At 40.0% G+C, this 17,577-nt stretch overlaps 1 protein-coding gene and 1 long non-coding RNA gene across 2 annotated transcripts in view; one reads left to right on the forward strand and one right to left on the reverse strand.

Annotated features, from left to right (window-relative positions):
• Nucleotides 1-17,577, reverse strand: part of RASGRF1 (Ras protein specific guanine nucleotide releasing factor 1) — a 220,297-nt gene that overhangs the window by 80,272 nt on the left and 122,448 nt on the right. Inside the window, exons 7-10 of the mRNA XM_069098666.1 lie at nucleotides 15,342-15,535; nucleotides 13,377-13,486; nucleotides 4,822-4,940; nucleotides 1,074-1,234 (exon numbers count right to left, since the gene is read on the reverse strand). Coding sequence (XP_068954767.1) covers nucleotides 1,074-1,234; nucleotides 4,822-4,940; nucleotides 13,377-13,486; nucleotides 15,342-15,535 — 584 coding nt within the window. The remainder of the gene's footprint in view (nucleotides 1-1,073; nucleotides 1,235-4,821; nucleotides 4,941-13,376; nucleotides 13,487-15,341; nucleotides 15,536-17,577) is intronic.
• The window catches only part of LOC138169312 (uncharacterized), a 62,060-nt gene that overhangs the window by 23,089 nt on the left and 21,394 nt on the right, over nucleotides 1-17,577 (forward strand). The window contains exon 2 of the long non-coding RNA XR_011170323.1: nucleotides 11,683-11,848. This is a non-coding gene — a long non-coding RNA (uncharacterized lncRNA). The remainder of the gene's footprint in view (nucleotides 1-11,682; nucleotides 11,849-17,577) is intronic.

Raw genomic sequence — 17,577 nt, forward strand, 5'->3', positions numbered from 1 at the left:
AGAGAGAGAGAGAGAGAGAGAGAGAGAGAGAGAGAGAGAGAGAGAGAATTTTCTCTTGAGCAAAAAGATACTTCTATGGTATAACTTCACCAGCAAAACTCAGGCTTGCAAAAGTAGAATCAAGAACAGGTTAAATAAAATGGAACACAATTCTTGGGAGGAGTGTGTAGAATCACAACACAGGCCTCTCCTGACACCTCATACTCATTCTTGTTCTTCACTGCTGACACTCTGGTCTAGTTAGACTCCCGCTCCATCCCCCATGCTTGTCCTCTGCTAGGTCTTCATCTTTTGCATCCTCCACTGGCTATTGAAGTTGTCAATCAGCCTTAAGCCAGCCAGCAAAAGCATTGGACAAGCCAAAATCATTATTGGATGGCCTGAGGCTGATGGAAAGTTCAAACATCCATCCAGTTTCATGGGTAGAAAGAGAGAGAAGATGGGATGAGGAACCAGGTGATGCAACGTACAAGGAAGAAGGGCTGGGCGACACCATTAAATCCCACATTTTCTCTGGAGTCCCATTAGAATAAAATTCCTTCAGAGAGCAGGAATGAAGCAGGTTTAGGGATCTTTTAGAGGAAATATATGACTAATGTGAGTTTATTCCAACATTGCATCAGTGTTTGGGATTTTAAGGCATGAAGAAATAACCCAGAAGAGGGATCTATTTCTTCATTATGTTTGAAAGCTCTTGATTCGCTAGATAGATTCAGGTTCAATCACTGACTTATTTTTGGCAGCTCTGGCCTGTATGTACACAACAGTGATTCATGAAACACAGCCTGTATCCTTATTTTAAAGCCACAACAATAGTCTCCAAATGATTGCTCCCATCATATCTCTTTTTTCCCAAATAGAAGCTCAGTTAGAAGGCCAGCTATTCAGGAAGATTGGAACAGGGTGGGTTGCCTGTGTGGGTGAAGCTTACGTTCAGTCCTCATTTGATCTAACCCCTGTAATGTTATGGTATCGTTGTTATCAGGGACAGCCCTGCTTGTATTCTCTTTGGTATTGAATTCTTCAGGCCAGACAGATCCCTCACTTCCAGCTCCCATCCTCCTTAGTCTTACCTTTGTCAAATGTAGCTTTCCACCAGAGCCTCTAGTGCAGATGATTAAGTGCTTAGAAAACAAAAAGCATTGTCTCTCTCCCTCTTTCTTTAAGGACAGTGACCCCAGGCGTCCTCTTGTGATTTTTCCTTTTTCAGACATGGGCACCTGGATGAGGGAACCTATTAAGAGAAGAGAAATGCATCGCAATTCCTTTAGCATCATCCTGCCTACTCTGAGACTATTTTTTACAGCAAACATATGGGATTAGGTTCTGAGAGAGTGGTCATGGGAAAAATAGTTCTGTCTTTGAGCAGAAGAAATTCTACTCTTGCAATACCTCCAGCAGGAAGCTGAGAATCTCCCTATACTTCCTACAGATCTCCCCAGAGAGTATTATATATTTAGAAGCCCTTTTTATCCCAAAGTTCTGACTATTAGAAGGGGGTTACCAGCTTCTTAACTGATTAACTCACAACCTTTAAGGAGAGTATAAGAAGAGAACAGAACTGAGCAAGAGAGAACAAGAGGGGGAGACAAGGTGGCACAGTGAATAGAGCACTGACCCTGGAGTCAGGAGGACCTGAGTTAAAATCCGGCCTCAGCCACTTAACACTTACTAACCATGTGACCTTGGGCAAGTCACTTAACCCCAATTGCCCTGCCCTCCAAAAAGAAAAAAAAAGCACAAGAGCGGAAGAATGACTGGAAAGATCACACACGAAGAAGACCCTCTCACACAGGGAGGACCTTTTGATTCCAAGAAAGGTTGTCCTGAAAGGACATTCCATGAATGTAACACGTTGCTCTGAGGAATGGGCCAACCATGAAGGAGGGAGAAGTGTAGGTCTGGCCATGCCGTACCTGATCGCTCTGGCACTCTGGCTCTGTATTACTTCCAGGATCAAATCTAAATTCCTCTGTTTGGCATTTAATGCTTTGTGAACCTGGTCCCTTCCTACCTTTCCAATCTTACACTTGACACCCCTTCACACACTCTGAGATTTAGCTGTGCTGGCCTTGAAGCTTCTCAAAAACTCCTGTGTCGGTGACTTTGTGCTTGCTGTTGGACCCCCCAAGCCTGGGATATTCTTTCCTCCTTATCACTGCCTTTTGATTTGCCTGGCTTCCTTCAGGACTCAGCTCAGCTTCTGCCTTCTGCAGGAGGCCTTTCCTGGTTTCCCTAGCTGCCAGTACTTCCTTCCACCTCTCAGATTAAATTCCATCTATTATGTACCTGTATCTTGTGTGTACCTAGTTATTTACATGTCACTTCCCCCATTGGAATGTAAGTTTCTTGAGGGCAGGGACTATTTTTTGCCTTTTTTTGTATTCCCTGGTGCTTAGCACAGTAGTGTCTGGTATATAATAAACATTTAATAAATACTTGTTTACTGACTGACAGAATCAATTGAGACTACTTGCTATTCTTGGAAGCTGTCCTGTGCTTTTTTGCTTTTGATCCCTTATATGTACTGCTCCCTCTGCCTAAAATGGCCTTCCACCATCCCCACCCACCAGCTTTGTTTTCTACCTGAATGAAATAATCTTTTTAAAAAGCACCTGACGCGATGCCTGGCCCATAGTAGGCACCATATAAAATCTTATTCCCTTCCCTTCTTTTTTCTTACCCATCCTTCAGGATCTAGTTGAAACGCCATTTTCTCCACAAGATCTTCTTTGATCACTCTAGTGGGAAGTGATCTCTTCTTTCTCTGACTCCTACAGCATTTTTGTGCCTCTGGGTGCTCTTCCTGTTCTGTCATATATCATCAGACCACACATTGGTCTGCCTGTATCTTTGTGTCCCTAGTGCCTAACATGGCGACCTGCTTATATTATGTACTTGATGTCATGTTTGGTGAATTGAACTGCATGCATGCAATTGGGAGGTATGTACAATTCTGGAATCATGTGTATATATATATATATAGCAGTAAGAGAATGGCAGAAACATTTCTTAACAAGAAAACTTCTACTGTATATAGCAACAGAAACTTCTCTTCTCCCATTCTATGCATTAATCACCAAAGAGAATTGTTTTGCATGAAGACAGCTCAAAGGAGTTGGACTCCAGGGTGTTGGACATTTTATTCCCTTAACGTTGTAGCTAAATTAGTTCTGAGGTGTAGACATGGAGTGTAAACACTGTCTCACCCCAAGGAAGTCTGGGACGTTTTTGTCAGGGACTCCTAATTCTGCTTCCCCATACTTTGACCCCTAGCAGCTGCATAATTGCTTTGGAGATCTGGGTTTCTCCAATGTAGAGCAGAGGTCTTTGGATTTCAGCCCAATATAGATAACTGAGACTGGAGTAGTCCACTTGGGCCTCAATGTAGATCTTGGACTGGATTGTACTTAGCACTCTGCTGGATACATAGTAAACACTTATCTATCTTTTTTTCTATTAATTTATCTATGTATCATGCAGCTATGTATCTATCATCTATTTATCTATATACCTATGTACATATATATTTATTGATCATTTATGTGTCTATGTACCTTGTATCTATGTATATATCATCTATGTATCTACATCTATGTATGTACATATGTACGTATCATCTATTTATATACATAGATTCCTATTTATGCATGCATGTATCATCTATCTATCTTTGGGTAGAACCAAATTAGTGACTAGAGATGACGAAACATTGACAAATTCAGCTTCTGATGCTAAAGAGAGTGCCTGCTGGCATGAAGCAAGCTCTCCAGGGTGGCAGGTGCCTCTCCCTGGGAAGCCCCTACCTCGCCTACAGACAATATTCTTGAAAGTGTGGCAGGGGTGCTTTCCCACCTCCACACATGCCCACCCCATCCTATCACTTCAGAACTAAGCCTTTGGGGGACCAGCTTCCCCAGGGAGACAAGAGCAGGCTGGCTATACTTTGGCATAGGCTACTTCCTATCTGACTGAGAAAGCAACGGGCAGGAAAGATATAAATGAGAAATATCAGCAGCAGGTATAATAGAGGGGAGCACCCAAAGAGATCTCTAGCCTGAGATTGTTATAAAAAGATTGTTGTGACCTCTTGGCAAGTGCCTTAAATGACAGATTCTTGGACCACTTGTGAAATATTTGTTTCCACAAAATCCCTTTGGGACATGACCATGGGTTAAAACCACTTTGGCCAGGCCATCACCTTGTTCTTTACAGGTGAAAGGATTCTCTGTATAGCTCTGATCCTTAAACATGTGACCGACACCTTCCATGTGATCTTTAGTCACCTCAGAGATAGGGGAAAAGGACCTTCCGCTCTCTAGAGGCACATCTTTGACACTGCATTCCCCTGCTTCTTTTTCTCTTCAAGAGATCTTGAAGATTTGAATGATTAGAAAAGCTTTCCAGCAGTGAGAATAAAGGGTTTGGGTAAAGTATCATTAGGAGATACTTTCTGAGCAAATGTCAGAAGAAATTGTCTAACATCTATGTTCTGTCTTTGGTATCCAGGATGTCTGAGATTAAAACTGTTACATGAAATTGATATCCTTTGTGTTAAAAAAAAATCAAACAAACATGAAAGCACCAATGTTTACTATAGCACACAATAGAGTAACTGAGGCCATCTGTATATAATTATGTTTACATCTGGAGAAAAGGAAACTGTGAAAATGGTGCATATATATATAGTACTGCAATTTTATGCCTTATATCACCCCATAATGATAGAAAAACATGAAAAGAGGTTTTGACGTATAGTGGCAAAACAAACTGGCAGTTTATGCACGTGATAGGAGCATGTCATATGTATGTGTGCTATACCTTGTCTCACAAAAGTTTGGCTGGTGTCCAGAAGAATTTCACACCCTTCTATGATCATTCTTTCAATTGCCAGATTTTTCCGAATGTTCTCAGTTTCACTCACTTCGTCGTGCATTATTCTTTAGAAACAGAAGAGAGAGCAGTTAACCAAAGGATGTCCTCATTTTCTTAGAACACAACAGTATGTCTTTGGATGAGAAAATGCAAATAGCAATAGCCAGAAATTTTGAAAGAGGCATCCTAGTGTGGTAGAAAGAACGCAAAGGAGCTGGGTTCAGATTCCAGCTCTGCCATTTAGTGGCTGTTACTTTGGGACTCAATTTCCTCATCTTTAAAATGAGTCCAGGGTTGGACTAGATGATCTCTAAGACTTCTTTAAGTTCTTAAAGTTATCTATGATCCTAAAGACATCTTGAGAATAAAGAATTGTATACAGTGATGGGGAGAGAAATACATAGTTTTTAAGTTTTTTTTTTTTTAGCAGAGTTGACTTTACATTTTATGGCTGTCTATTTGGTACCAGTGGAGGGGTGCTAAGCTCATCCCCTTAACAACATCTCCTCCCTGCAGGTGTTGTGTTAACCTTCAAAGAGACATTTGAGACAAAGAGACCCTCTCAAAGAGACAAAAAGATAGGAACATCAAAGAGATGTTAAGAATTAATATTGTATTGCTTTGCAAATACCATATATCCAAACAATTTTCTTATCTTGATTCCCACTGTGACCACCTAGTTCAGACTTTCATTACCTATAGTTTTACTTAATGTCTCTGCTTCCACTTTCTCCCCTATACAATTCTTTTCTTAGTCTTAAATCCTAAACCAGACTGTCAGTTGAATTGTCCAGAATTATTTTTAAAAATCGTGTTTTCTGGGGGTGGCTAGGTGTCACAGTGAATAGAGTACTGTCCCTGGAGTCAGGAAGACATGAGTTCAAATGCGGCTTCAGACACTTAACACAAAACTAGCCATGTGACCTTGGGCAAGTCACTTAACCCCAAATGTCCTACCTTCCCCCCTCCAAAAAGCAAAAAAAAAAATTTGTGTTTTCCCTTTGATCAAAAGTTTTCAACTGTTCATCTTTTCCTATGGAATACAGTCTAAACTTTTGACTAATATTCTTTATCCCACTGATAAGGGGATTAGATTAGATGATGAATCCGTGATACTACGATGCTGGGAATTCTACCAGTGTATGTCCTTTCCAATGTCTCCTTTTAAAGAAATGCAAATAATTTTGGAAAGGGAAATGTATCAAAGTGCCAAATAATAGGAATGAGTTTTTGCTTTTGTCAAGATAGATTTGTTCTAGAAAGAGATGACCAGGGTGGCAGGAGTACACCTAACGCCTGGGGTGGGAAGGGGCATTAAGAGGGGGAGAATGAAGTATTTGAAGGCAAATAGAAGTCAGAGAATGTTAAAGCTGGACAGAACTTTAAAAATCTTCTAGTTCCAGCTTCCATTTCACAGATGAGGAAACTGTGGTGAAATGATTTGTCCAAGGGTCACCACCACTATTTCTACCACAACTTGGCCTGCTTTACAGTTTTGCATGGATCATTTCTCCTTTTCTCATCACTAAAATCTCATTCCTTCCTCCTCAGCTACTGCTCCTCTCCATTCCCACCAACAAAATCAAGAATATTGAAAGGATTCAAATGAAAGTAGAAAAAGACCCCAGTTTTCCCCACAGGCTAGTGGGAAAAATGCCTGATTGCTCTAAGAGCGAAGGCCTATCCTGGTATGCTGTAGTCAGCTCTATACAAGATCCTGTCAAAGGAAATGTGTGAGGAGAGATCCATTTTCAGAAACAAAAATCCCCCTCGACCTGGTAGACGTTTGGGCTAGCTTATCTGCCAGATTTAATGGACTGTGGTGACAAATTACAGATTCAGAAGTCTAAAGGATTCCCTGAGGGGAGCTGGATAATTTGGTGCAGTCTCTTTACTGCAGAGAGACAGAGCGATTGCATCAGAAATCCTGTGGCAAGAGTCTCACTTTCGGCCCCATTTCTTTCTGGAGCTCCTGACAAGGCAGCCGGCTCCTGAGCAGACTGATTTAGATTTCCTGGAGCTGACAGCTGCACAGCCTGGGGAGCTAGTCACAAATGCCAGTCACAGAGACAGATGCTGCAGCTGAAAATAGGTGCATTAACACCCCTCCATTGACAGCTGCAATTTCTCCTTTGCTCCATGAGGTGGCTTCCTCCAGCTGCTTTTCACAGCTGCTAGAGGCAATAATAAGGACAAATAACATACTTTCAGGAGCCCCATGCTTGGATTCTAAGTGTCCCACAGACCCTTGGGGAATGGGTGGTTTCAGGGTTCCAGAAAATTCACCTCTCCTCACGTCTCCAAACCTCCCCCACCTTCTTAATGATGCCTGAAAGTGCACATTAAGCCTTATCAACCATTTATACTTAAGTGTAAATGAGTTTAGCATGTAATCTTTAGAATTGGAAACACCTTAGAGACCGATTAGCTCAACCCCCTCATTTGACATATGAGGAAAATGAGGCCCAGAAGGGAGGGAGAAGGTCACACAACTAACATTCTTTCTTGATTATAAGTTTTGGTAGGGGAGGCCATCTGACAAAGGTAGGATTTACCATGCAGATGGGGAGCATGGTTCTATGGGGGGGATTTCAAGGCTCTGAAAGGTTGTGTTCCCTTTGTGATTTGGCCTTGGGCTAACTCTGTAAGGTATTGTACTGTGCTTGACATAAATTATCCATCCAATATGGCATTTTTTTGGTTTATATGAAAAACTGCAGCCCCTCCTCTTTAGTAACTTCCCCAAAATGAAATCCCTCATATTACAGGATCATAGGTCTTGAGTTAGGAGAGATCTCAGAGACCATCTAATCCAACCCCCTCTTGTTTCAGATGAATAAGCTGAGGCTTGCTCAAAGTCACTCAGGAAGTAAATAATATTTGGGATTTGAACTCAGATCCCATGATTAAGATCAGCAGGAAAGTTCTGAACTCTTGCCACTGAACCAGGCTGAATTAAGGAAGAAGAGCTTTTCAGCACATGGCAAAAAACATATAGTTTGAGGAGGGCTTCAGTGGTCTACATGGCCATCTTAGACTGCTCTAACACATGGGGTTGGGCATGGTGACTAACAGTGAAAGATTGTTAGTCTAGGTAGACATTTTACTAATTGGAAAGAAAAATATAACATCCTAATTTATTAATTATAAATTCATTTTGGCTTATGCACAATCATATGATTAGATTAGTTTTTAAACAAACCCACCAGAATGTTTAAAAAAATTTTTTTTTTAAATTTTAAGTGTGTGAAGAACTGATCAAAGTAATCCCCTTGGGAAGTTAAACCTTTATTGCAAAGATATTACATTGTTCAAAACCTTTTTTTTTAGTTTGTTTTTGAAAGCCTCTTTGAAAGTGCCTTGTGAATTGGCAGCATATTTCACTGGATAGCTTTCATAGGGGCAAGGTCTGAGGGTGGCATCCCAAAATTTCTGGGTGGGAGGGGTTTTCGGAGTCACGTAGTCTATTTCGTGCCGGTATAGAAACCTCTCCTATGACATCCCTGACAATTGATCCTCCAAACTCTGTTTGAAGACTTCCAGGGAAGGGAAACCCATTACCTCCATAGGCAGGCTGCTTTTCTTTTGGTCAACTCTACTTATTAGGAAGTGTTGCCTTTCAGCCAACCTGAATCTGCTTCTCTGTAACTCCTGTCCATTTATTCTAGTTCTGCCTGCTCAGGCTAAGCAGAGCACATCTAATACCTTGTCCACATGGCAAGACTTTCAAATGTTCAAAGTCATGTCTTCTCTGCTGCTGGGTAACACTGCCCAGTTCTCTGAAAGTAGTTCTAGAATGACATGATCTCCAGTCTTTTCACTATTCTGCTTGTCCTCCTCTGGATGTGTTCCAGGTCTGTTGTAACATGTGGTACCCAAGAATAAAATATGACTCCAGTTCTACAACACTGTCATTTTTTGAGGGTAGATTTGCTTTTTGCTAATAGCCAAAAGTTGTTTTGTACTGCATCTGGTGAATGATTTAAAGTCAGATTTGTCAAAGACGTACCCTCGGGCTAGCCTGCAATCACTCCCCAGTGTGGCCCCAACCACATTAGAATGCAATTGCATAACTTTTAACAAAATAGATAGAGATATAATAAAACATAGATAATATTTCATTTAGAAACTAAATCAATATGCAGGCTTTAGGTTTATCTATGGGTTAGTGTCCCCTGTTTCTATTTCAATTTGAAGCCACTGATACAGATGATAAAGTTGGGAAATGTCATTGTGAATCAATAATTATGGCAGGGTGGTGCGATGGCTAGAGAACTGAATTCACAGAAGCCTATCCCTGTTGATGGATAAATTATAAAATAATTATATTCTAGGTCGTGGAAAGAACCTGGGATGCTTAGGACCTGGATTCTGATCCCAGTTTTACTGTTAACTTGCAAACAGACTTGCCATTAATTTGTAGATCTTGAACAAGGTGCTTTAGAGGATCTAGAGCTGGGAGGAACCTAAGAAGTTATCTTTTGTACAATTCTATCATTTTACAGCTGAGAAGACTGAGGCTCACAAAAGTGGAATGGCTTGCCCGAGGTTGCAGAAAAAGTCCATGGCCCAGTCATAACTTGAACTCTGGTCCTTTGAACCCAAGTTCATTGTTCTTTCTGTGAGGTCATACTACACTTCATTTTTGTGGACCTCAATGTCCTCATCTGTAAAATGAGGTTCGATTACATAATCTCAAAGCTCCCATCTAAAATTCCTTCCTAATAAAATTCTGTTTTTTTTTCTCACATACTGTCAAAAGTAACTCTTTGAACTTTTACCAAATAAGAGTTTTGGAAATGGTTAAAATAACAGTGGCATTATTGGAATGAGTGTCTGGACTCCCAAGGAAACAGTTTTGGAGGACAACATTCATTTGGATGTGCAAGATGTTCAAATTGAAGAAACAGGGGTCAAGAGAAATCAAGTGATTTGCCCTACTTTACCAGTGATATAATATGTTAGTGGAGAGAGTAATTTTGCTTACCAGTGTGTGTGTAATGTGTTTAACATAATGGAAGCAGTGTGGCATGAGATGTTAGATCTGGAGTTAGGAGACCCTAGTTAAAATCTTACCTTATCCACTTCCTAGTTGACTGTGAGGCAAAGTACTAACTTCCCCAGCCTTACCTTTCTTGTCTATAAAGTACTGGCAACAATATGCTATTTAGCTTACAGAGTTGTAAAGAGAGAGCTCTGCAAACTCTAAAGAATGATATAAATGCAATTTATTACTATTCCCTGAAAAATTCTTCAGCTTGCATAACAAAGTAATGCATTCCTGCCCTATTCTCTCCATGCTAAAGAGGAAGATAAATGGTAATTTGGAGACAATACCCTAAGTAGAAGTCTATTTTCTACTTTCTGTAACAGCCTTCATTTCATCCCCTCTTTTCACTGCTCAGTCTGATCCCAAGCTCTTTCAATAAACATCCCAACTCTATGTGCACTCCTCACATCTAGTCTCAAATGGTAGCATTAACCTGACTCTGTATTATCTGTACAAAGCTCAAAACATCAGCTAGGTGGCACAGTAAATAGAGAGTTGAGCTGGGAGTCAGTATGACTCTCGTCTTCTTGAGTTCCAATCTGGCTTTAGACCTTACTAATCATGTGACCCTGGACAAGTCACTTAGCCCTGTTTACCTTGGTTCCCTCATGAGTTGGAGAAGGAAATGGCAAACTACGTTTTTTTAATCTTTGCCAAGAAAACCCCAAATGGGGTCATGAAGAATCAGACATGACTGAAACAACTGAATAACAACACACAGCTCAAACCCCCCTTCTTGTGTATCAGACCAAGACCTGCATGACCACCCTAACTTCCTGGTAAGATTTTTCTCAGAGGAAAGGAGCTATAATGTAGACTTATCCCTTTCTTAAAAAAACAAAAACAAAAACAAAAACTACTTTGACTGAAATTCAATCCTCACCTTAGGAACTTCCTAGCTGTGTGATCCTGGTCAAGTCACTTAATTTCTCTGAGACTAACTTTCTTTTCCTCATCTGTAAAATGGGTATACTTTACTAGGTTATTATGAAGATCAAATGAGATAATTTTTTAAAATAAGCATTTATTAAACATCTAATATGTGCCAGGCACTTTACTAAGTGCTTTATAAATATTATCTTATAATGCATGAAACGTGCTTTGAAAGCCTATATGTTAGTTATTGTAACTAGTGTAGAATGACTATGATGCTTCTTTGTAGTCTAAGGAGCCTAAGGCTCTAGGCAGGGCATAATTTCCAGCAGGGTTTCCCAAGTTCCCAAAGGCTGTAGATAGCAAGAGAAACTCAGCATCAGAAGGTGGGCTACCAAGCTGTTAGCTATTTTGGCCATAGCCCCATCCCCCAAACCAAAGATCATCTTTGGTGACATAGGGGAGTTGTCATCTACAGTGGAGGAAGAAGGTGCCCACATGGATGAAATCACAACTCTTTCAATGGTTTGAAGAAATAACAATAAAAGTAACAATTTGTCTAGCTGTTTGTTTTTTCTCACTTAGCTAATGTCTCCTTATGCCTTATATTATTACTGAGAAGGAGTGAGGAATGGATATAATAGTTATTACTACCTTCCTCTGACAATAATATAGGAAATTAACATAGCTATGGGCTGGCAATCAGGAGACCTGTTTACTATTCTAGACTTTGTCACTGGCCAGCTAACCAGTCTAGTTGTGACTTTGGGCAAGTTAATTTTACTCCCTGGGTCTCAATTTTCTCATCTTTGAAATAAGCGAGCTGGGTGAGATCACCACTTAAGGTTCCTCCCAGTTCTAACATTCTGACTTTATGCTTCTAGGTAGTGATGTGCCAAGGCCATGAAGTTGAATAATGGAAGTACTGTGGCTTCATCAAAGAACTGCACTCAAGAGGCCAAGGTTGACAATTTGATTCTTGGTTGAACCAATTCACTTGTCTCTGTTTAAAGTCCGCAGGTTGTAACCCGAAACCCATTCAGCCATCCTGTAAGTGCATCTTACTTGTCTAAAACATGTCAGAGTGAGAGTGTAGATGGGAGTTCTGGGATCTAATGGTAATTTTGCTATTGCTGAAGGAATTTTGTCACACCAGAAGGTGATCTGCATGGGCACTGGCATTATTAGAAAACCAAGAAATATTAATTTTTCACTATCTCTTTATGTAGGAGAAGGATATCTTGTCACTGGGGAAGAGTGCTTCGTAATGGAGCAGGGATAATTCTGAAGGTTCTATAAGACGATGAAATTTTCTTCTCAACTATCTAGCTCTCTTGCTCCAATTCAGCATTCACCAAGCAACCTTCTGTTCCTGATTCAGTTCCCTACATGCTTTAATTTAATCAAGGGGGTACCCTTCATAGCAGTCACAAGTATCAGAAAGAAATTTTTCCCTCACACATCATCACAGTACACCCTGTTATATACTCTTTTATTGTCATTTAGTTGTTTTTCAGTTGCGTTTGATTCTTTGTGACCTCATTTGGGGTTTCCTTGACAAAGATAATGGAGTGGTTTGCCATTTCCTTTTCCAGCTTATTTTACAGATAAGGAAATTGAAGTCAACAGTGTTAAGTGACTTGCCCAGGGTAACACAGCTAGTAAGTGTCTGAGAATAGACTTGAACTCAGGAGGAGTCTTCCTGACTCCAGGCCCAGTGCTCTATCCACTGCACTACTTAACTGCCCCGTTACACACTCTATTTCTAGCCAAACTGACATATTTCCTCCCTGCCTCCCAGATATGATATTCCATCTCCCACCTCTTGGTCTTTATATCTGATATTCTCCTTAACTAAAATGTTTCCCCTCCTCAGCTCCAATTTGGAGAATCCTTAGCTCCCTTCAAAATTAAGCTGATGTGCCAACTCCTACATGAGATATTTCCTGATCACTTCAATTGTTAGCGTTCTCCATAACCACCCCCCATCAAAATGATCTTGTATTTATTTGCTGATTTTTATTTGCTGGTACTTGGTGTTTTCCTTCAGTACAACATAAGTTATTTGAGAGCAGGGATTTTCAATTTTTTTTGTGTGTGTCTCTATATACCCTTTGCTTTGCACAGTGACTCCTGGTACACAGTAGGTGCTTTGTATATGTTTATTGAACTGAATGGAATCCACCATTATTATTTAATTAATTGGAACTGTTTTATAAATGATTCTGCTCAGTTTTGGCAAATTGTCAGAAATGATTTTCTGAACCTGTAAGCTGGACTATAGCAATTCCAGTTGGCTGCTCATTTCTTCTGTACATAGAATATAAGGTTATACACCCTAACAGCATTCAGTAAATACCGATTGAATGTGTATGTCTTGGACCCTTTTGGTAGCCTGGTGAAGCCTATACCTTATCAGAATGTCTTTTAACTGCACAAAATAAAATACATAAGATGATAAAGGAAAAATAATATAGTTGTCAAAATTTTAAAACAAATAAGTTCATGGACCTCAGATTAAGAACCCCTGCCTACTACTCTTTGGGAAGACAGTAAGATAAAAGCAGAGACTTCTTACCTGGACAATTCCTCTAGTTTTGATTTTGCGTAGTCCAAACTGTTACGCTCCACATGCTCATGGGGAGTGTGTGCCAGGAGTTCATGTAAGGTTAGAATATACCTGGGGATCTACAGAGAGTAGACAGTCAAAGAAGGGTAGACCGGCCACAGGGCAATTGCAGACATGTTAACTGAGGCTCTGAAAGGTTTTGGAGGGAGAGGCATAGGGAGTAACCATAGAATCAAAGACTCTTTAGAGCCAGAAGAGGCACTGGAGGACATTGGGCACAACTTCCTACCAATTGCAGCAATCCCCTCTACAGGATCCCTGAGAGGCAGTTGTCTATCTTGGATACTTCAAATGATGGGGGAGCTCACTCTCTAGCAAGTCAGATTGTCTCATTGTTACACGGTTCTGACTGTTAGAAGGAAATTTGCACCAGGTTTTCTCCCAAGAGCAATCCTCTGTTTGGGACCATGTTCTAAAACCAAAATAAAACATGTTACCAAGAGAAGGGACTGGAAAACATAGACTTCTATCAGCAGTCCCCAGTTTACAAATGGTTTGTGTTACTCAAGTTGTTTTCTTTATTTGGAACTCAGGGAGCATTTAGCCATAGAAATAATGTTATCATTTATGTAAATATAATTTTGTAATGAAAATGAGCAGAAAACAATTCTGGTAATTAAAGCAGGAAAATGATAGAAACAATAGGGCATGAGGAAAAACAGATTTAAGTAGGAGAAGAGGAGTAGGTAGACCAAGACCTTTTTAGAGTCTTGAGAGCCATGGTTTTCAAAATTATTTTTGTTCATGGCATAGTATTCTCTGCTGTGAGAAATCACAGCACACTGAATGTTTAATGTGGCAATTCTATGAAGAGTCGGGAGATTTGTGGCATTTCTATTCAATAAGTGCAGCTGTTTTTGTTGAGTTGTTTGCCAGTTTAAGGTCTGTGTTGTGTTTTGAGATTAGTACATATATGTAATAGGCAATTTTTGTTTGTTTTCTGAATATTATAATACTGTACTATATATGCTGAGTAAGATTTTTATTAAACAAAATTTATTGCTGGTTAAGTAAAATTTATTTTAAACACAATGATAATTTTAAAAATTTGTGATAACACAAAATTCAAAATTTTGCAGCACATTCATGGCATATTAAAATACTGAGACGTATCCTTTGAGAAACTGGTCTACAGCAAGCTTCTAAGTGCTTTTGGTGGTTTTTAGAGGTTCACGGCATTTGCTTGGCACTAGGTCTAATGTGACTTGAAAGTGTATGGATTTCCTTTTGAGAGTGAGGGAAGAGAAGTGGAGAGGAGAGGAGGGAGAAGGAGAGACAGAGAACATGAGAGAAAGGGAGAGGGTAAAATGGGGGACAGAGAGACACACACGCACAGATGGGGGGAGGGTAGGGAGAGGGAGAGAGAGACACACAGAGAAAGACAGACAGAGAGATGGAGGGGGGAGGAAGAGGGAGAAGAAGAGTGAGAAAGAGAGAGACAGAGAGAGAGACAGAGAAAGACAGAGACAGAGAGGCACAGAGAGAGGAGGGACAGAGAGACAGAAAGACAAAGAGAATAGACATATAAGAGAGAAAGGGCCATCAGGTGGTGCAATTGCAGTAATACCACCTGGTCACTATTTGTAGTGAATTTGGGTAAGATCAACCTTAGGATGGGTAACTGGAGCAGGGTTAGCATGCAGCTAGCTGTTTGATTGCATGTTTCAAATATAGGTCTGGTGTTCATAACTCAGGGAGTCCCTATTGTACCATAATTAGATTTATTAATATTTAATTTGATTTGTTACTGATCCCTTCCCTATAAACATTCATTCATTCAGCACCCTTTAAATTCTGAGCACAGGGGATACAAAGATAAATCAGCCTTATATTACCAAAAGATGAGATCTCTATTGAATTTTTTTTCCTCTTTAAGGACAATCCCTTATTATGCATTCTAAAAGACCACATTACCTGAAACATAGGATAAGTGAGAAAGGTCTCCAGAGTTCTCTCTTCACAGTCTGGCTTTGCTTCATAATGCTTCAGGAGTTTGTCAAAATCCCTGTTCTGTTTGCAGTGAGCTAGGATCTGCAAGCTATATTGATGGTTTCTCACAAACTCCTGGTAGATATTCAGCATAGGCAGCAGTATGTCAAATAGGTCAGCTGGAAGAAATAGGTAGAATGAAACTCAGGATTTGGTTCACTTGTTCTCTTTTCTATTCTCAGTATTTATCCTTTTTTGATTCTGCCAGGATTAACCATTTATTTTGTATTAGGGCTTCTTATGGAACTAAAACTTGGAATATTAGCTCTGAAACCATCTTTTTCTCCATGATCAAATAAATCATATTCTTCTTCAGAATCTCCAAATTAAAAGCATGTTATAATCATAGTATTTAAAAGTGGGAAGGGACCTTGGTCATCAGCTAGTAGAGTGAATTTCAATGTGTGGTTCTACTGGGGGTCCTTGAAGCTCTTTCAGAAGGGTCTGTGAGGTCAGAACCATTTTCATAAAAACATCAAAATGTTTTAATTTCTAATATGGTAAATATCAATAGATATAAACCACACAAGCAAAAGCTTTTTGGGGTCCTCAGTAATTTTCTAAGAGTATAAAAAGGTTCTAAGACTAAAAAATTTGAGACATGGCCAATCTAGTGCAATCTTCTTATTTTACAGATGAGGAAATTAAGGCCCAGAATGATAAAACGATTTGATGAAATCAGATAGTTGGTAAAAGGGCCAGGACTTGGACTCAGGTTTCTTACTTCAAGCCAAGGGCTCCTTCTAATGTACCATGCTGCCCCTTAGGGGATTTCACAGTCCTTTATCTATCTGCCTATGCCTCAGTTTACACATTTTGTAAAGCTTACATGTAGACAATCAAGTTAAATGCTCCTTGGCCCACTTCACTTAGGTATCCACTTACATTTTAAAATTAATTAAATTTATGGAATAAAACAAGCATTTCCATAGCATAGTATAATAAAAAAGATGATTGCATATGAAACTGCAAATTCACTATGTACAACTTGCTATTCCTTTTGAATACACAATGAAGTTATGTAAATTTCTTTCTTTTTCCCTTTATTTCTTCCTTCTACTCACCCCACCTCAGAGATGGCTCCCATTAGACAAAAATATTCTATACATACTTCCATTTATCAATTCTTTCTCTGGATGCAGAGAACATTTGTGTTGGTTTTTCCCTTCTAGTACATATCCCCCAATCTCTCTTGGAAGCAACTTCTTTTATTCTGACTCCACTTCAATTCCTACCAACCTCCCCTCCCCCAAGACTATACGAGGGGATCTGATTCCATACTGCAATCTTCCAGAATCATGAATTGAAGAGTCAGAAGGGACCTTGGGGACCATTGCATCAAATCCACCTCCACAGGAATCTGTGCTCCCACACACCTTCATCCCACTTTTGTCTGAAGGTTGCCAAGGAGGAAGATCCCACCAACTCTCAAGGCAGTCCATCCCATCGTTGAATAGCTCTAATTGTTAGGAAGCTTTTCTGACATCAATCCTAAACTCTGGCCTCTTGTACCTTTTACTCATTGCCCCTGGTTCTGCCTTCTGGGTCCAAGCAGATCAAGTCTGATCACTCTTCCTCATGAACTGTCCCTCGCCTTTACATAACTGAAGACAGCTCCCATATGCCCCTGGGTCTTCTCTTTTCCAGGCCCCAAATGCTCATTTCCTTCAATCAATTCTCACATGGCATGGACTTAAGGCCCTTGGCCATCCTGCCTGCCCTTCTCTGAAAGTTCTATAGCTCATCACTATCCTTAATCTATGGTTCCCAGAACATAAAACACTACTCCAATGAAATTTGATAGGGGCAGAATACAGAGATTGTCACCTGGAACCTATGTCTTTGAATGCAGCCCAAAATCGCATTAGCTTTTCTGGCTATCATGTCACATTATTGATACTTACTGAGCTTACAATCCACTAAAAACCCCAGATCTTCTTCAGACAAACAGGTTTAACCACGACAAACATATTCAACCAAGCCTTGTTCCTACTTTTCACCTCACCTGTTTGTAGCTTTAGTATGCCTGAAACTCCATACATTCTGCCACTCTAGGATTCTTGTGAAGTTGATTTAAATTTCTGCCTTCAATTTTTGTTTAGGTCTTTTCCCCCAAAAGTTTCATTGGGGTGGGGTAGGGTGGGGAGGAAGTTTTGTTCTG

The sequence above is a fragment of the Petaurus breviceps genome, unplaced genomic scaffold (genome assembly GCF_028583685.1).
Source record: "Petaurus breviceps papuanus isolate PSGF00001 unplaced genomic scaffold, PetGlider_PUasm1.0 37, whole genome shotgun sequence".
NCBI lineage: Eukaryota > Metazoa > Chordata > Mammalia > Diprotodontia > Petauridae > Petaurus > Petaurus breviceps.